The sequence below is a fragment of the Sus scrofa genome, chromosome 12, assembly GCF_000003025.6.
Source record: "Sus scrofa isolate TJ Tabasco breed Duroc chromosome 12, Sscrofa11.1, whole genome shotgun sequence".
Classification (NCBI taxonomy): domain Eukaryota; kingdom Metazoa; phylum Chordata; class Mammalia; order Artiodactyla; family Suidae; genus Sus; species Sus scrofa.
In genome coordinates this window covers 37442860-37463257 of record NC_010454.4, presented here as the reverse complement: position 1 = coordinate 37463257, position 20398 = coordinate 37442860, and the positions used below count along the sequence as shown (strand labels likewise).

Genomic DNA, 20398 nt, shown 5'->3' with positions numbered 1-20398 from the left:
TAGAATAATTATAATTTAAAAAAACTACTTTTTTTTTTTAATGACTGCAACCCATGGCATATGGAAGTTCCTGGGGTAGGGATCGAATCTGAGCTGAAGCTGTGACCTGTGCTGCAATGGAAACGCCAGATCCTTTTAATGCCAGATTGAACCCAAGCCTCCGCAGCAACCTGAGCCACTGCAGTTGTATTCTTAAACCATTTTGCCAGCAGGAATGCCTGAAACCACTTCATACTTTTGATAATAGATGCAAACTATTACATTTAGAATGGATAGACAATAAAGTCCTACTGTATAGCACAGGGAACTATATCCAATCTCCTGGAATAGAGCATGCCTGAAAATAATAAAATATGTCTATATATGTGTGTGTGTGTATATATATTAATCAGTTTGCTGTAGAGCAGAAATTGGCACAACATTGTAAATCAACTATATTTTTGTTTATTTGTTTATTTATTTATATTTTAATTTTTTATCTTTTTAGGCCTATACCCTTGGCATATGAAGTTCCCATGCTAGGGGTCAAATCAGAGCTGCAGCTGCTGGCCTACACCACAGCCACAGCAATGCCAGATCTGAGCTTCATCTTCAACCTATGCCCCAACTTGTCACAAAGCCGGATCCTTAACCCACTGAGTGAGACCAGGGATCAAACCTGTGTCCTCATGGGTACTAGTTGGGTTCATTACCCCTGAGCCACAATGGGAACTCCCAACTATAGTTTGTTTGTTTGTTTATTTATTTTGTCTTTTTGCCTTTTCTAGGGCCACTCCCTCGACATTTGGAGGTTCTCAGGCTGGGGGTCTAATCGGAACTGTAGCTGCCGGCCTACACCACAGCCACAGCAATGTGAGATCCAAGCCACATCTGCAACCTACACCACAGGTCACAGTAATGCTGGATCCTTAACCCACTGAGCAAGGCCAGGGATCAAACCCGAAACCTCATGGTTCCTAGTTGGATTCGTTAACCACTGAGCCACGACGGGAACTCCCCAACTGTAGTTTAATAAAAAGAAAAAAATTTTTACTTTTGATAATAGCACATATGGAAGTTATTTTCTCTATGGTGAAAAATAAAACAATCACATTTATAATGATAGTTGCTGTGTTTTTATTTACTTATTTTTTCCCGTGTGCTAAGTCTTTTTTTTTTGTCTTTTTGCCTTTTTCTAGGACTACACCCATGGCATATGGAGGTTTCCAGGCTAGTGGTTGAATCAGAGCTATAGCTGCTGGCCTACACCACAGCCATAGCAATGTGGGATCTGAGCTGCATCTGTGGCCTCCACCACAGCTCATGGTAACACGGGATCCTTAATCCACAGAGCGAGGCCAGGGATTGAACCCGCACATCCGCAAGGATACTAGTTGGATTTGTTTCCGCTGTGCCACGACAGGAATTCCCTTCTGTGTTTTAAAAATTCAACCGTAGCTTTACGCTTACGAACGTGTATATATGTTAGAAACCAGATAAGGAATAAAAGGAGAACTAAACCTACCCTGTACTCAGTAATGAGGTGAAATTTCAAGTCTAAATAAGAGGTAGAGCACTTGGCTCTTGGGTGAGCAGGAGGGCTAACAGAGTCAGTGCTGGGGGGAGAGGGACAAGCCTCTGTGCGGCAGTACAGTGACCTCCATGAAGGTAGCAAATGAGCCTGGATGGGCACTGGGTGCATCTGGGCTTCACTAACAATAAAATACCAAACATGAGCAAAGAATATCATAAAAAAATGAGAGGCAGAATGTCATGCTGTCACAGGCCTTCTGTTTTTTTTTTTTTTTTTTTTGTCTTTTGTCTTTTCAGGCTGCACCTGAGGCATATGGAGGTTCCAATCCACAGCCACAACCCGGGATCCGAGCTGCGTCTACAGCCTACACCACAGCTCACAGCAATGTTGGAGCCTTAACCCCCTGAACAAGGCCAGGGATTGAACCCGAAACCTCATGGTTCCTACCTAGTCGGATTTGTTTCTGCTGTGCCACGACGGGAACTCCCTGTCACATGCTTTCTTGATGCCCACTTGCAGGAAGGTACATAAGAAGCAGCCCTAAGATGCTTAAGTCAACTTCATAGAAATTTCTCAGAAATGCTTAGTGAAAAGGACACTATGTCTGCTAAGGAGAGAGGAAAACTTGAAGACATAGCAAAAATATGCAGCCTCATTATGAAAGTCTTGTTTCCCCCTGAAGGGGAAAGAAAAGCAGTTTAAGAATCCCAGTACACTGAAAGGCCTCTTTTAAACCTTGGCACTGCCTATCAGTCAGAAATCAAAGGAGAGCATCCTGTAAATGTTGCAGAGGCATTGAGAGAATGCTGAATAAGCAGGAGATACAGAGCCTTATAATCAATCTGCTAAATGGAAGAAAAATTTGAAATATGTTATTGCTTTACCAGATTAAGGGACAGCCAGACACAGGAAAAAAAGAAGTGGTTGGAAATGCAGTGTGGATTCCTGGATTGGGTCCTGGAGCAGAGAAAAGATATTGGTGGAAACACACTGGTGAAATCCCAATAAAGTCTGGGGCATAATTAGTAGCAATGCACGGTGCTAGTCTCCTAGTTTGGACAAGTACACCATAGTGTAAGGTACGATTTGGTTAGATTAGGTAGTTAACAGTAGGAGTTACTGGCCGGAGCAGGGGTCGGGGGGGAGCAATATGAGAACTCTACTAAGTTTAATAATCTAAAACTATTCCCAAAAAAGAAGGCTATTTTAATTTGGTCTTTCATCTTTTTAGGGCTGCATCTGTGGCATATGGAGGTTCCCAGGCCAGGGGTTGAATCGGAGCTACAGCTGCAAACCTACACCACAAGCCACAGCAAAGTGGGATCTGAGCTGTGTCTTGACCTACATCACACACAGCTCATGGCAATGCCAGATCCTTAACCCACTGAACGAGGCCAGGGATCAAACCCAAGTCCTCATGGATACTAGTTGGGTTTGTTAACCTCTGAGCCACGATGGGAACGTCAAGAAGGCTATTTTTTAAAAAGGAGAGTTTTAAGGATGAAGAGAGCAAGGCCAAGGAAGAAGAAAAGAAGATGCTGAGGTGGTTGAAGATAAAGTTGATGAATCAGTTGTTTTTAGTGCAAGTTTTCCTTTTCTCCAAAGGAATCAACTGCCCTATACACATCTCTGCTTGTTTTTTTTGAAAACAAAGACAATTGAAATCATAAGGAGGTGTATGTTTTTTCTCTTATTGTATAGTAAACCTACTATTAAACTAACCCTGTTTTGGAGTTCCCTTCGTGGCTCAGTGGTTAATGAATCTGACTAGGAACCATGAGGTTGCGGGTTCGATCCCTGGCCTCACTCAGTGGGTTAAGGATCCTGCATTGCCGTGAGCTGTGGTGTAGGTTGCAGACGCGGCTCAGGTCCCGAGTTGCTGTGGCTCTGGTGTAGGCTGGTGGCTACAGCTCCGATTAGACCCCTAGCCTGGGAACCTCCATATGCCCTGGGAGTGGCCCTAGAAAAGGCAAAAAGACAAAAAAAAAATAATAACCCTGTCTTTTAGTAATATTTTCAGTGGCCATTAACCTTGTGTGGTATGAGAAAGGGAGTATAAAATGGCTTGAGAATTGAAAGCAAGTCCTGTGTAACACAAATTACATATGGGATAGTGGTTTTTTTTGTGTGCTTTCAATACAGCTTATATGAAATGTTCTGTGACCTGAGTACTACTTTATAACTGAAAATGTTGCCACTCTTCTGTTGACGCGTTAAATGCTTACAAATATGTATAGTAATCTAAAATATTTTAAATAAAAATATTTGCTTTGTGGGGGCATGACTCCCTTTGAATACTAGTAGGTACTGTTGATACTCTTCCTGTGACTTCTTGGCAGTTTATACTTATCTTTGTGACCCTTGCAGGCCTGCAAGAAAGCTAATAGGTTGGGTCTGGAGGCCAGATAAGAGACTGAAAAAGTAATACTTTTTTTTTCTTCACCCCCAGTCCTAGGCCAGCATCCTCCAGAGCTGTGGTTAGCAGAATGTAATGCTTTTGACAGTTCTAGGTAGAGTATAATTGCCTGATCATCAACTCCTATGTGTGGTAGTTTGGTTTATTTCTTCAGCTCTATTTGTTGACCAATATAGGAGATTATTTAGTTTTTTGAATACCTTTGAATTATAGTGATACTTCCTAATAGACTATGATCATTGTACTTTTTTTTCTTTTTTCTTTCTTTCTTTTTTTTTTTTTTGCTATATCTTGGGCCGCTCCCACGGCATATGGAGGTTCCCAGGCTAGGGGTCTAATCGGAGCTGTAGCCACCAACCTATGCCAGAGCCACAGCAACGCAGGATCCGAGCCACGTCTGCAATCTACACCACAGCTCACGGCAACGCCGGATCGTTAACCCACTGAGCAAGGCCAGGGATCGAACCCGCAACCTCATGGTTCCTAGTCGGATTCGTTCACCACTGCGCCACAACGGGAACTCCTGATCATTGTACTTTAGGTTTCTGCAATTCTTAGGCTAAAACCCTTGGCCGTGACCGTGGCATGCGGAAGTTCCTCAGCCAGAGATTGAACGTTTGCCACAGCAGCCATCTGATCTGCTTCAGTGACAATGCTGGGTCCTTAACCCACTATGTTATAAGGGAACTCCAAAAAAATGTTTTTTGACCAAGGTTATCAGACTCCTGCATAACTTTGGGAGTAAAAATATGACAAAATGTGCTGGTACCCAAGATAGAGGCTTGGTGATGTTCAAAGGGGATAGGGTTGGCTTTAAGTTATTCTTTGTTTTGAACAACAGTAATATTTGAGCTTTAAAACATTTTCCTTCTGGGAGTTCCCGTTGTGGCGCAGTGGTTAACTAATCTGACTAGGAACCATGAGGTTGCAGGTTTGATCCCTGGCCTTGCTCAGTGGGTTAAGGATCCGGTGTTGCCGTGAGCTGTGGTGTAGGTTGCAGACGAGGCTTGGATCCCGCATTGCTGTGGCTCTGATGTAGGCTGGCAGCTACAGCTCCGATTCGACCCCTAGCCTGGGAACCTCCATATGCTGCAGGAGAGGCCCTAGAAAAGGCAAAAAGACAAAAAAAAAAACCCACAAAAACATTTTCATTCAAATGTTTCTGTTTGTTCTGCAGGCTTACAGTGGAACGCCTCTAACAGAAGAGAAGGAGAAAATAGTCTGGGTCAGATTTGAAAATGCAGATTTAAATGGTATGGTTTTAACTTTTTTTGGGGGGGGCATATGAATTAAATCTTTGAGGTTGACCTAATTCCAAAAAGAGAACCCTTACTTTTAGTCAGATTACTTTCTCTTAAAGTAAGAGAAATAAGACAATTTTATTTTTAATTTAAAAAGTAACATATTCAACTGTGGAAACTTTATTAGAACTATTAATAATATTGTGTCGTGCGAGTCTTACTTAAAGTCACTGTCAACATATGTTGCCTAGCCTTCAACGTCAGGTCCAAGTGAGATAACAAGTTCTTAGAAAAGAGGTTTTTATAATTCAAGTTTGGTCAGTTGTATCAGATTTGTAACTGCAGAATAATCATTACCAGAGTTCCCGTTGTGGTGCAGTGGTTAACGATTTCGACTAGGAACCATGAGGTTGCGGGTTTGGTCCCTGTCCTTGCTCAGTGGGCTAAGGATCCGGTGTTGCCGTGAGCTGTGGTGTAGGTTGCAGACGTGGCTCGGGTCCCGCGTTGCTGTGGCTCTGGTGTAGGCCAGTGGCTACACCTCCGATTGAACCCTGGCTTGGGAACCTCCATATGCCGTGACAGCGGCCCAAGAAAATGGCAAAAAGACAAAAAAAATTATCTTTTTATGACTGTGAAATTTCCTGTTTACCAGTATATTTTTCCTCCTTTTCTTTCTTTCTTTTTTTTTTTTTTTTTGGCGGCACCCACGAAATGCAGAAGTTCCTGGGTCAGGGAGTGAACTCGTGCCGCATTTGTAAACAGAGCCACACGGTGACAATGCCAGACCCCCTGAGCTGCCTGGGAACTCCCTTCCTTTTCCTTCTTTGTTAAAAACTATTTATGTATCTGCCATCTTTTGTTTTCTGTCACCATTTCCTCCTGAATTCAGACTTTTTCTCTGCTGGAAATATATTTGCTTTGTGGATGTCAGAATGTATTGTAGGACTTTCTTGATTTAATAACAAAGAAAATGTGGTTGTGGTCTTGGCAATATGAGCCAGATAGTAGCAAACACTTGTACAGCATAGAGGAAAAATAATAAGTAATTTTTAACAGTTTCATGTCAGCAGTAAAAAAAATGATGTTTTTTTTTGGTCTTTTTTTTTCTTTTTTTTTTAAGGCTGCACCCATGGCATATGGAAGTTCCCAGGGTAGGGGTCCAATCGGAGCTGTAGCTGCCGGCCTGCTCCACAGCCACAGCGTCAGATCCGAGCTGCATCTGTGACCTGTACCACAGCTCAAGGCAATGCCAGATCCTTAAGCCACTGAGCAAGGCCAGGGATCAAACCCGCATCCTCATGGATTCTAGTCAGAATTGTTTTTGCTGTGGCACAATGGAAACTCCCAGTGTATAGTTTGAGTCCCAAAACACAAGAACTGCCCACTTCCTAGCCTGTGAGGGGAAATTCTTGCCTTCCTCTAGCTCATCCTGAGTTGGTCAGTTCTAATATCAAGGTCTAATATTGTACTTAGTCATTGATTTTTATATTCAACAGGATTTTTTTTTTTTTTAGTTGCAAGTCATTAGTTTAAGGGAATCTAAAAAAAATTAATTGTGGTTAAATGCATTTAACATACAATTTACCAGGGTGTTCCCCCTCTGGCTCAGTGGGTTAAGGACCTGATGTTGTCTCTGTATGGATGTGGGTTTGATTCTTAGCCTCGCTCAGTGCGTTAACGATCTGCTGTTACAACAAGCTGCAGTGTAGGTCGCAGGTGCAGCTCAGATCTGGCATTGCTGTGGCTGTGGAGTGGGAACTGGCCTGGGAATTTCCATATGCTGCAGGTATGGCTATCAAAAGCAAAAAAACAAACCAACAGTGGTAAAATGGGCATTCCCTTCGTGGCTCTGTGGTTAATGAATCCAACTAGGATCCATGATGATGTGGGTTTGATCCCTAGCCTCGCTCAGTGGATCCGGCGTTGCCATGAGCTGTGGTGTAGGTCGCAGATGCGGCTCAAATCCCCCGTTGCTGTGGCTCTGGTGTAGGCCGGCAGCTGTAGCTCTGATTAGACCCCTAGCCTGGGTTTGGCCCTAGAAGGCCAAAAGAAACCCCCAAAACAACCAGTGGTAAAATGTCCCATCCTAACCATTTTCAAGTGCAGAGCTCAATAGTGTTAAGTTCATTCATATTGTTAGGCAACCAAAATCCAGAACTCTTTATCTTATAAAACCGAAATGCTACACCCATTAAACAACAACTTTACATTCTCTTCTTCCCACTAGCCCTTGGCAGCCATGATTCTACTTGAATTCTCTATGAATTTGAGATACTTAAGATACTTTATAAGCTGTATCATACAGTATTTGTCTTTTTTTTTTTTTTTTGGTTTTTAGGGCTGTACCTGCGGCACATGGAAGTTCCCAGGCTAGCGGTTGAATTGGTGCTACAGCTGCCGGCCTGCACCACAGCCACAATATCACAGGATCTGAGCAATGTCTGTGACCTACACCACAGCTCACAGCAATGCTAGATCCTTAATCCACTGAGTGAGGCCGGGGTCAAACCTGCATCCTCATGGATACTAGTTGGGTTCACTTCTGCTGAGCCACAGGGGGAACTCCGGTATTTGTCTTTCTGTGACTGGCTTATTTCACTTAGCATAATCTCCTCCAGGGTCACTCATGCTGTAGCCTGTGCTTGATGATCCACTGTGTGTATCTGCCACATATTGTTTATTTCTTCATCGATGGTCATGTGGGTTGCTTCTGCCTTTTGGCTTTCTGAATAATACTAATATTCGTGTGTGTACAGCTATCTCTTTAAGTCCCTGCTGGAATACTTTCCAGTTATGGGAATAGTTGCAGTGGTTAAGGATGTGGTACTAGCTTTGGCTCGGCTAGCTGTGTGCTTGCTCCTGTGCTTGATGGGGGGGGGGGGTAGGATTAGTTACAAGGAAAGAGGGAAGCATAGAGTAGGAAGTGTATGAGGTATGCAAGGATAGTAGCTGTTATAAGCCTCTGTGGCTCCAGTGGGCCTGGATCCCCATTTCAGCTACTTACTTCCTAGATGTATTCACTTAGATGTCCTACAAGTGCCTCAAGCTTAGTCCTTTTCCCATCTAACTATGTCCCCTCTTAAGCTATGCTTCAACCCCACTTGCCTTTCCGGCCCTTAAAGGCCCAGAACTTTTGTGTATGGGTGTGTGTTCACTTTTAATGGAGTATAATTGACTTACAATGTGGTGTTAGTTTCAAGTGCACAGCAAAGTGCACACACATATATCTGTTCTTCTTCTTCTTCTTTTTTTTTTTTTTTTTTGGCCACCCTGTGGCATATGGAGTTCCCCAGCAGGGATCAGATCTGAGCCCTCTAGTAACCATGGGTTTGCTCTTGCTTTTTTTTTTTAGGGCTGTACCTGAGGCATATGGAGGCGCCCAGGCTAGGGGTCAAATTGGAGCTACAGCTGCCGGCCTACACCACAGCCATAGCAACTCAGGATCCGAGCCACGTCTGTGACCTACACCACAGCTCAAGGCAATGCCAGATCCTTAACCCACTGAGCGAGGCCAGGGATTGAACCTGCAACCTCATAGATACCAGTCAGGATCATTAACCACTGAGCCACGATGGAAGGTGAGCAGAAAAGCCAGTATTCCCTACTCCCCTTCTCAATTGCAAACAGTTTTCTAAGGAGGGAGAGTGTACTGAGTACACACTGGGCGAGGTTCACAGATAAGATAGACGTGTTTTGAAGGAGGACATTGTCGTTAGCTAAAACCACATGGCTAGTTGTCTGTATAGGTAAGACCGTAAAGTCCATATTTAAGGGAGAAATAAAAAAGAAACCAGTTAAAAAAAAAAGGTGAAGAGTAGTTATTGGATGAACTAACCAGTGATTGATTGTGTGATAGAAGATATAAAGTCAAAGAATAAGAATTGCTTAAAGCTCTAACAGTTCTGAAGAATAAGATTTTTATGAAATTAAGAGTTTCATTCACAGGTAATAAAGGTTGTTCTACCACCATCCAGAGAAATGAAAATAGCACAAGTGACTAAGCAGAATCTAGAATAAGAAGATTTTGTTTATATAACGACCTTGGAGTCTTATATTTGGCATTTGAGCCCTTCTAAAAGTCACAACCTGTGATCAAGTTGGTTGCTGTATTTTTTGTTTGTTTCCTCGGTTTTTTTTTTTTTTTTTTTTTTTTTTTTTTTTGGCTGTGCCATGGCACGTGGAAGTTTCCAGGCCAGGGGTTAAACCTGAGCTGTGATAGTGACCTGAGCTGCTGAAGTGACAATGCTGGATCCTCAACCTATGCACCACAGGAGAATTCCAAGATGGTAGCTGTAGTAGAAGATGACTGGGTTGAGTGTCAAGAGTCCTGAGATTTCTCGGAAATTCCTGAATGGCACAGTGGGTTAAGCATCCAGTGTTGCCACAGGCAGCTATGGCACAGTTCCAACTTCATTGTGGGTTTGATCCTTGGTGGGGAACCTTCCATCTGCCAAAAAAAAAAAAAAAAAAAAAGGCAAAACAACAAAAACGACAGTCCTGAGATTTCTCTTTGGCTTTGAGTAAATTATACCTTGGTCTTATCAATGATAAGATGCATGTCAAGCAGGGTTTTTGTGCACCCAATTAAATGATGTATATACAAAACACAGATGATAAAAGAGCATTTAAATGTTAGATTTAAAGAGCATTAATTATGCCCTAGGAAAATAAGGTTATGATTCTGAATTTTGCTGCACACAGAATCACGTGCTATGAATTTTCTGCTAGTGAATTCCTGTTAAAGGAAAATCAGCATGAAAAAAAATCACTGAGTATAAGCTGTGTTCAATCTTTTCATCTTTATATTTGAGCAACGGGAAGTCTCTAATGTCTAGAACTGGGGTGAGGAGGGATGTTGTTATTTGTATCTTACAAAGAGCACTCTGACTGTATAGTACGGTGGGCAGTGGTGGAGGCAGGAAGTCATTTATGCTTTTGCAGTAGACATTGTACACAGGGGTGTGTAGGAAGATTGGCCCTAGATTTATTGCTAGAGGGAGGGAAGAAGCTGGTTCCTGATTTTGCTATCTGGACAGATAATCATGCTCTTCACCAAAATAGGGAGCCCTGGAAGATCAGGTTTGGGGAGGAAATCCTGATCTTGGAGCGGACTTTGATCGTCTGTTGAGACATCCAGAAACCCACACTGAGGGAGTCACTAGCAGATCCTAACTGAAGGAATGGTTGGAATGCGATCACTTGGTGGGGGCGGGGGGGGGGGTGTAGAGGGTATGCTGTAAGAAGAAGAGGGCATGTAGAATTAGCTCAGAGTAATTCCAGTATTTAAGGAGTAGTTAGAAAAAGCTCAGCCAGCAGAGGAAGTGGCCAAGGAGTGACTAGAGCGGAAGAAAACCAGGAGGATAGGCTTAGAAAATCAAGGGAAAATATTTTAAGGAGAAAATGGTGAGCATTGGTTAAAGCTGCTAAATAGTCTTAACAAGAAATGCCTGGAAAACCTACATTCAACAACTTGTAGGTTATTGGTGACCATAGCGGAGGTCACTTGGGAGAAATGTTGGGTACAGAAACACATTTTGAAGTGGATTTGGGGTGAATGAGAGATGAAGAACATATGACAGAAACAACTCAAGGAATTTTTTTAAAAAATTTTTTCCCGCTGTACAGCAAAGGGATCAAGTTATTCTTACATGTATACATTACAATTACATTTTCCCCCCACCCTTTGTTCTGTTGCAACATGAGTATCTAGACATAGTTCTCAATGCTACTCAGCAGGATCTCCTTGTAAATCTGTTCTAAGTTGTGTCTGATAAGCCCGAGCTCCCGATCCCTCCCACTCCCTCCCTCTCCCGTCGGGCAGCCACAAGTCTCTTCTCCAAGTCCATGATTTTCTTTTCTGAGGAGATGTTCATTTGTGCTGGATATTAGATTCCAGTTATAGGTGATATCATATGGAATTTGTCTTTGTCTTTCTGACTTATTTCACTCAGTATGAGATTCTCTGGTTCCATCCATGTTGCTGCAAATGGCATTATGTCATTCTTTTTTTATGGCTGAGTAGTATTCCATTGTGTATATATACCACATCTTCCGAATCCAATCATCTGTTGATGGACGTTTGGGTTGTTTCCATGTCCTGGCTATTGTGAATAGTGCTGCAATGAACATGCGGGTGCGTGTGTCTCTTTTAAGTAGAGTTTTGTCCAGATAGATGCCCAAGAGTGGGATTGCAGGGTCATATGGAAGTTCTATGTATAGATTTCTTTTTTTTTTTTTTTTTTGTCTTTTGTCTTTTTTTTTTTTTTTTGTCTGTTGTTGTTGTTGATGTTGTTGTTGCTGTTGTTGCTATTTCTTGGGCTGCTCTGGCGGCATATGGAGGTTCCCAGGCTAGGGGTCGAATCGGAGCTGTAGCCACCGGCCTACGCCAGAGCCACAGCAATGCGGGATCCGAGCCGCGTCTGCAACCTACACCACAGCTCATGGCAACGCCGGATCGTTAACCCACTGAGCAAGGGCAGGGACCGAACCCGCAACCTCATGGTTCCTAGTCAGATTCGTTAACCACTGCGCCACGACGGGGAACTCCTGTATAGATTTCTAAGTTATCTCCAAACTGTTGTCCATAGTGGCTGTACCAGTTTACACTCCCACCAACAGTGCGGAAGGGTTCCCTTTTCTCCACAACCCCTCCAGCACTTGTTCTTTGTGGACTTATTAATGATGGCCATTCTGACTGGTGTGAGGTGGTACCTCATGGTAGTTTTGATTTGCATTTCTCTTATAATCAGCGATGTTGAGCATTTTTTCACGTGTTTGCTGGCCATCTGTGTATCTTCCTTCAAACAGGGAATTTTACTTGTAGAAAGAAAGGAAATGATGAAGTAAAATAAAGGGACAGGGCTATCACTGCTTTGATTTATGATTTTTTTTTTTTTTGGCCATGCCTAAGGCATGTGGAAGTTCCTGGGCCAGGGATAGATCCTGGGCCACAGCAGTGACAAGGCCAGATCCTTAACTGCTAGGCTACCAGGGAACTCCTGATTTATGATTTAAAAAAATATTTATTGTGCAAATATATCATGGTAATTATACAAAAGTATAGATGAATGAATGAATATTTACAAATCCAAAACCTATGTAACCATCACTTAGGTTAAGAAATAGAATATTGCTGGAGTTCCCATTGTGGCGCAGTGGTTAACGAATCCAACTAGGAACCATGAGGGTGCGGGTTCGGTCCCTGCCCTTGGTCAGTGGGTTAACAATCCGGCGGCGTTGCTGTGAGCTGTGGTGTAGGTTGCAGACGCGGCTTGGATCCCACGTTGCTGTGGCTCTGGCGTAGGCCGGTGGTTACAGCTCTGATTCAACCCCTAGCCTGGGAACCTCCATATGCCGCGGGATTGGCCCAAAGAAATAGCAAAAAGACAAAAAAAAAAAGAAATAGAATATTGCTACTTAATTGCCAAAGATTCTAACTTTCATATAAATAGAATCATTTGTACATAGGCTTTTGTGTCTGGCTTCTTTGACTTATTATGTCTGTGAGGTTCATCCATGTTACGGTATATGGTAGTAGTTCATTTTTTCCTGTGAATATGGTCTTCCATTGTATCAGTATACTGCTGTGCTTGTCCATTCTTCTGTTGATGGACATTTGGATTGATTCTAGTTTTGGGGGTTTTACAAATAATGCTGCTCTGAGTTTTCTTGTCTCTTGGTGTATATGTGCTTATGCTTCTAAAGAGTATACATCTAGAGTGGAACTGTTTGGTCAAAGAGCGTGGTATCTTCAACTTGAATATATATTGTCAAACGATTTTCCAAAGTGATTGTATTGAATACATTTACTGTCGGTAAATAGGCAGTCTCTTGACTCCACATCCTGCCAATGCTTGGTTTTGTCACTGTGGTTTTAATTAGCACTTCCTTGATTACAAACGAGGTTGAGCCACTTCTCATGGTTACTGATGATTGACTCTCCTACTTTTGAAGTGTTTTTTCATGTCTCTTGCCTGTTTTCTGAGTTACCTTTTTCATACTGATTTTTTTTTTTTTTTTGGTGGCTGTGCTCAGGGCATGCCAAGTTCCTGGGCTAGGGATCGAACCCAAGCCACAGCTGTAACCAGAGCCACAGCAGTGACAGTACTGGATCCTTAACCACTAGGCCACTAGGGAACTCCTTCATATTGATTTTTAATTGTTAGTTGTATTAGGTGAATCCTTGTGGGGTTACAAGTGTCTCTTCTCCCTTGCTCTGGCTTGGCTTTTCATTTTTCTGCTAAGGATGGTTCATGATTAACACAAGTTCTTAATTATTTTTGCTTGTTTTTGGCCTTACCTGCGGCATGTGGAAGTTCCTAGGCCAGGGATCAAATCTGAGCTGCAGCTGCTACCTGTACCACAGCTTCGGCAATCCTGGATCCTTAATCTGCTGCAGCACAGTGGGCTTCATTTTAATGTAATGAATACTATAGTAGAATTTGCCAATCTCTTTTTTTTTTTTTTTTTAATCTTTTTGGTACTGCGCTTCTGGCATATGGAGGTTCCCAGGCTAGGGGTCCAATTGGAGCTATAGCCACCAGCCACAGCCACATCCACAGCAGTGTCAAATTTGAGCGGTGTCTTCGACCTACACCACAGCTCACCGCAATGCCAGATCCTTAACCCACTGAGCAACACCAGGGATCGAACCCAGAACCTCATGGTTCCTAGTTGGAGTCGTTAACCACTGCGCTACGACGGGAACTCCTCAGTCATTTTCTATGAGTTCACTTCTTTACCTCATTTTTCATGAAAACCCTTCCAAGAATGACTACAAAATAGAAGCTCTTTCTACCAATCACCACCTAAATGATTTACCTGATTAATCAGTGCCTGTGTCCTCATGGATACTAGTAGGTTAGTTTCTGCTGAGCCACAATGGGAACTCCTAGAATTAGCCAATCTTTTATGTTGAGGGTTTTTGGTGTCCTTGTACCGTGATCATGAAAATATGTTTCTACATTGTTCTCTAGAGTTTTTATTAATTTTACTGTTGTCATTTGAATCTAAATTTCCCTGGTATTGGTTTATATAAACATTTTTATTTATTATTTATATTTATTTATTTTGTTTTTTAGGGCTGAATCCATGGCATATGGAAGTTCCCAGGCTAGGGGTTGAATCAGAGCTACAGCTGCTGGCCTACACCACAGCCACAGCCACAGCCATGCCAGATCCAAGCTGCATCTGCGACCTGCACCACAGCTCATGGCAATGCCGGATCCTTTAACCCACTGAACAGGGGCAGGGATTTAACTTGAGTCCTTATGGATATTCCTCTGTCTGGTTTGTTTCCGCTGAGCCATAATGGGAATGCCTATGTGAACATTTTTGAAAGATAGGAGAGACTTTAACATGTTTCAATACCCAGTAGCATGGAAGGAATGAAAGCTACAGGAAAGGAGTGTTTGGAAAAGGTTGGGGGAAGATGGGATCCAAAGCAGAGTGGAGGGATTTACTTAAGACAGAAGGAAAGACGACTGTTTGTAATAGGATGGAATGAGAAGTGGGTGGTCCAGATGCACATAGGTCTTTGGAAACAGGAAGTTTCTAGTTTGCCTGTGTAATATGAGACACATTATCTGCTGAGTAAGGAGAGGTTGGATGGAGTCAGGGCTTGGAGAAAGTTTAAGAGAGTCCTTGAAAATGTGGAATAAATTCCAGAAAATAGAGTAGGCTCGTTGTGCAGTTTTGAGGGTTCAGTTGACGTTTTTGGAGATAAGTTAATTTATAGCGGTGCTTGGAGTTCCTGTTGTTGCTCAGCAGAAACGAATCTGACTAGTATCCATAAGGATGCAAGTTCCACCTTGGCCTCACTTAGTGGGTTAAGGATTGAGTGTTGCTGTGGCTGTGGTGTAGGCCAGCAGGTGTAGCTCTGATTAGACCCCCTAACCTGGAAACCTCCATATGCTGCAGGCTTGGCCCTAAAAAGGCAAAAAAAAAAAAAAAAAGAGAGAGAGAGAGAGAATGTAGGCAATTGGCAGAAGTTACTGAGATGATTGATCTAAGACTGTAAGGTGGGAGGAGAGTAGATATAAGAGGGATCTGAAGAATACGGAGAAGACAGGGCTGTCAGTGGCTTGGAGTCCTACTGAAGTCAGAGAATGAATCATAAGCAGATAATTGAGCTAACTTGCCGGGAGATAAGGTGATCTGAGAATAGAAGGCTTGATTAGAGATTTTTGAGGTATAATATTTTTTTCAATAAGGATGTCGTTTGTAATATGATTATATAACATATGCTTAATATTCACTGATGTGAATGAGAAAAGTTGGTTAGAAAAGTACACATAATTCTTTTGTAATGGACCATATGCCCAGTTTGTTCACTTATATGAGAATTTAATTCCTGTGTGTAAAGGAACATAATATTTTTTTCCATTGCTAAATTTATACATATTAGAAATTCTGGATGATAATGCTTCATATTTATATTTAATTAATTTTGGTAAAGTGTTTTATTTTCATTGATCATTTACAAGTGGTTTTGTTCCTGATATTAATATTCCCTAGGTATCTAGTGAGGTTGGTTTTTATAACCTTACTTGTGCTAATTATTATAGGTACTGTTAAAAAAGGAAAAAACTACTAGTTTTGTAATTTCAACTTGTAATTTCGCTTTGAAATGTCTTCCAAATGTGCGCTTTTTATTGAAAAACAATTTAAACAATTGTTTCACCAAGAACAGTAATGACAGTGAGGTTGTTTTGTTGATTGACATTGTGACTTTTTAATTTGCTCCCTTGTTACTTAATTCTAATGCAGATACATCAAGAAATCTGGAATTTCATGAAATACATAGCACAGGGAATGAGCCTCCTTTGTTGATCATGATTGGCTACAGTGATGGAATGCAGGTCTGGAGCATCCCTGTAAGTATGAAGATGGTTGAATCCCTAAAATAAAATACTTTGCAGCAGGCTAGCTGCTAGGAAACCTGGCGATGCTTTCTCTAAGGTCCCATCCATTTATCTCACAAGCAGTTGCTAAGAGACGGCTATGTTTGCCATGCCATTCAAGGCTGAAGGAATGAGGGACATGCTGTATATGACTTGTAAAGTGGGCCAGCAATCGTGGGAATCTCTTTACATGCAAGCTCTCACTTCTCATCATGTAACTCTATTAAGTAGTTATTATTATCTTTAACTGCATTTTACTGAAGAGTAAACAGGCTTACAGACAAATTGTAATATGAAGAAGCAAATAAGAGGTTATAATAAGGAAGTGGCATAGAAGTTAATTATGATTTAGCCATAGTAAGATTGGAAAAGCAGGGAATTCCCTTGCAGTGGAGTGGGTTAAAGATTCAGCACTGCCACTGCAGCAGCTTGGGTGGCTTCTGTGGCACAGGTTTGATCCTTGGCCCAGGAACAACTTCTGCATGCTGTCAGCATGGCAAAAAAAAGGAAAAGAAAAAAAAGATTGGAATTGCAAAAAGTAAAGTCAGAGGCTCTGAGGTGGAAATGTTCTTTTCTGTAGAGTTGGACATTGATTTGGGTTTCTTAAGGTTTTTTCCTTCTTAAAAAATATTGAGATAAATATCTGTTTGGTCATGTAGTTTGGAGAGATCAATAAAAGTAGGTGTACTAGGGCTTTTGGTTGATTTGCCAAATTACATTCTTGTAAAGCCATGTGATTTATACTTGCCTTGTTCATTTATTAATTCATTCACTCAGCAACGATTTATTGATTGCTTTTTATACGCCAGACCCTGTTCAAGGTGCTGGGAAAACAACATTGAGCTAAATTCTTAGGGAATTTCCATTCTAGGTAGGTGGGTTGGAGGATGGGGAAGATGATATACACAGATGTACTATGCTTTCTTTCATCTTCTTCTTCTTCTTTTTTTTTTTTTTTTTTTGGCTGTGGTGTGCAGCAGCTCAGTTCCCAGACCAAGGAGTGAACCTGGGCTGCAGTGGTGAAAGATCTGAATTCTAACCACTAGACCACCAGGGAATTCCCAGCTATGCTTTGATAATAAACAGACATGTACCAAGTGTTATGATGGGGTGGCTGATGTGTTACATAAGATGCTTTCTTGTAAAGCCTCTCTCAAAGACCGTCTGAGCAGAAGTATGGAGGCCTGATCCTTATTGGTGTTTGAGGAAGGGGCATTCCAAGGCAGTGGCCTCTGTGATAGGACTATTTCCTTTAAGAACAGCAAGGAGGCAATTTGGTGGAGCTGGGTGGGCAGGTGAAGAATGCCAGATAGTTTACAAAATGAGCTTTGTGCCATTGTAAGAACTTCAAACATTTAGGGCCACACAGCAGCATATGGAGGTTCCCGGGGTAGGGGTTGAATCAGAGCTGCAGGGATCTGAGCCTCATCTACGACCTATACCACAGCTCATGGCAACGCCAGGTCCTTAACCCACTGAACTAGGCCGGGGATCAAACCCACAACCTCATGGTTCCTAGTTGGATTCGTTTCCACTGTGCCATGATGGCAACTCCATAAGAACATTTTGAATACAGAGCAAAGTTGAAACACATACACCCACCAACTAGGGTATACAGTGAAAATTTTACCAGCTTCATTTTTTCTCTACCTTTCCATCTTTTTCGATGTATTTCAAAGTAAATTGCAAACATCAGAATACTTTCCCCTACTTTTTGCATGCATATCATTAGAGTTCAATATTTGATTAGCGTTCTAATGTAAAATTTACACACAACTAAATACACAAATCTTTATTTAATTTTAATTTTTTTGTTTTTGTTTTTTGGGTACATCCATGGCATGTGGAAATTCCCAGGCCAGGGTCCCAACCTGAGTCACAGCAGAGACAATGTCAAATCCTTAACCATTAGGCTACCAGGGATCTTCTACACACTTTTTTTTTTTTTTTTTTTTTTTTTTTGGGTCTTTTTGCCTTTTCTAGGGCTGCTCCCACAGCATATGGAGGTTCCCAGGCTAGGGGTCTAATCAGAGCTGCAGTGGCTGGCCTACACCACAGCCACAGCAACGCGGGACCCGAGCCGAGTCTGCAACTTACACCACAGCTCACGGCAACGCTGGATGCTTAACCCACTGAGCAAGGCCAGGGATTGAACCCGAAACCTCATGGTTCCTAGTTGGATTCGTTAACCACTGTGCCACAATGGGAACTCCTACACAAATCTTAATATGTGCATTTCTGGAGCTTTGATAAGTGCAGGGAAACCCAATAGAACCCAATAGAATGTGATTGTCACTCAAGATATTTCCCTTATGTCCATTCTCAATTTTTCCTCTCTCCTATTCATGAAATAGCCACTGATTTTGTTTTTCTACTATAGATTAATTTTGCCTGTTTTAGAACTTTCTGTACTGTTATACTGTATGCACTGCACTCTTTTTGTGTGAGGATCCTTTCACTCAGCATGTTTATAAGAGTCACTCTTGTTCATTGTCCCTTTTTATTGCTCAATAGTATTCCAGTATGTGAATAAACCATAGTTTATCCCTTCTCTTAATGAGGGATAACTGGGCTATTATTAATAGCTTTTGCCTGTTATAAACAAAGCACTTCTGTTTTTTCTGTAAACGTATAAATATCTACAAGTGGAATTGCTGCTTCATAGGGTAGGAATGTAGTTAATGTTTTTTTTTTTTCTTTTTTTGGCTGCACCATGGCATGTGGAGGTCTTGGGCCAGGGATCAGATCCCAGCCGCAGTTGTGACCTACATGGTAGCCACAGTGATGCCTGATCCTTTAACCCACTGTGCTGGGCCTGGAATTGAACCTGTGACCTGGTGCTGCAGAGACACTGCTGATCCCCCTGTGCCATGTTGGGAACTCCTGTAGTTAGTTTTATAACTTCCAAACCTTTTTTCTCAAGTAGTTGTATTTTTTTTTTTACATTTCTGCCAATAATGTATCAGTTGTTCTATATCCTTGCCAATGTTTGGTGTTGTCCGTCTTTTTAATTTCAGCCATTCTGGTGGTTTGTGGTTTTAATTAGCATTTCCCTGATGGCTAATAAGGGTGAACACTTTTTCACATGTTTATTGGCCATTTGGATATCTTTTAGGGATTATCTGTACAGTTTTTTTGCCCATTAAAAAAAAAAAAAACGGGTTGTAGAAGTCTTTGGAGGAATTTGAACAGAGGTCAACAGCGATGCCTCTTATAAAAATAGGAAAAGTATGATAAGGAGCAGACTTGGAAGGAAACACAGTGAGTTTGTGGACCATGGACTGGTGCTGGTCCATGAACTGGTGATAGTGAAATGTTTGTTACTGTTTACAACAAGATAGGTACAGAAAATGAGAGTAAGCTTTTGGAAACCTATAGCTATTTGCCAGTTAAACATCACCAAAACATGTGTTTGTCATTTACAGAAGTATCTGTTTGTGCCAGAGTGGAAATTAAAAAAAAAATAAATAATCGGGCCTTCATAACATGGCTTGACAAACACTGTCAGCAGGGCATCCAGTTGGAGGAGGAATTGTTTATGACAGTGAGTGTGTTTTAGAGATTTTTCTGTCATGTATTATTTCATTTAACACAAATAGCATCTCTGTGAATACTGATGTTTGAGTGGTTGTAAGCTCTCCGTGGACATGGAATGAGATATGGAAGATTCAGGGAGGAGATCTGAATTGCAGAACGAGGATTTGGATTTATTAATTTTTAGCCAGTATGAACTCATTAAGAATCTTTGAGTAACAGAAAATTCCCAAATCCATATTTAATAAAGATTGGTTTTATGTGGCTGTGGAATGAATAGAAAATAAGGAGAAAAGAAGAGAACATGAGGCCCCTTAGGAGTCAGTTTGACATTGTTTATATGAGATGTTGAGAGCCTGAACTAAGTTTGTTGTGTTGGTAACTGATAAGACATTGAGAAGTCAAAGATGTTTCCAAGGTCTTGATTGGGGGCTGGTGCTGCCTGGTAAGTTATATGGCATAGTTTTATTTTATTTTAATTTTTTTAAAATTACTTAATGAATTTTATTACATTTATAGGTGTACAAAAATCATCACAACCAAATTTTACAGCATTTCCATCCCAAACCCTCAGTGCCATCCCCTCACCTTTGGAAGCCATAAGTTTTTCAAAGTCTGTGAGTTAGTATCTGTTCAGCAAAGAAGTTCATTGTGTCCTTTTTTTAGATTCCACATGTAAGTGATAGCATTTGATATTGGTGTCTCCTTGTGTGACTGACTTCACTTAGTACGATAATTTCTAGGTCCATCCATGTTGCAGCAAATGCTGTTACTTCTTTCCTTTTAATGGCTG

At 41.6% G+C, this 20398-nt stretch overlaps 1 protein-coding gene across 12 annotated transcripts in view; it reads left to right on the top strand.

Annotated features, from left to right (window-relative positions):
- BCAS3 (BCAS3, microtubule associated cell migration factor) overlaps positions 1-20398 on the top strand; it is a 580495-nt gene that overhangs the window by 11964 nt on the left and 548133 nt on the right. For all 12 annotated transcript variants that reach the window (XM_021068160.1, XM_021068161.1, XM_021068154.1 and 9 more), the window contains exons 4-5: positions 5107-5182; positions 15938-16044. In XM_021068160.1, the coding sequence (XP_020923819.1) occupies positions 5107-5182; positions 15938-16044 (183 nt within the window). The remainder of the gene's footprint in view (positions 1-5106; positions 5183-15937; positions 16045-20398) is intronic.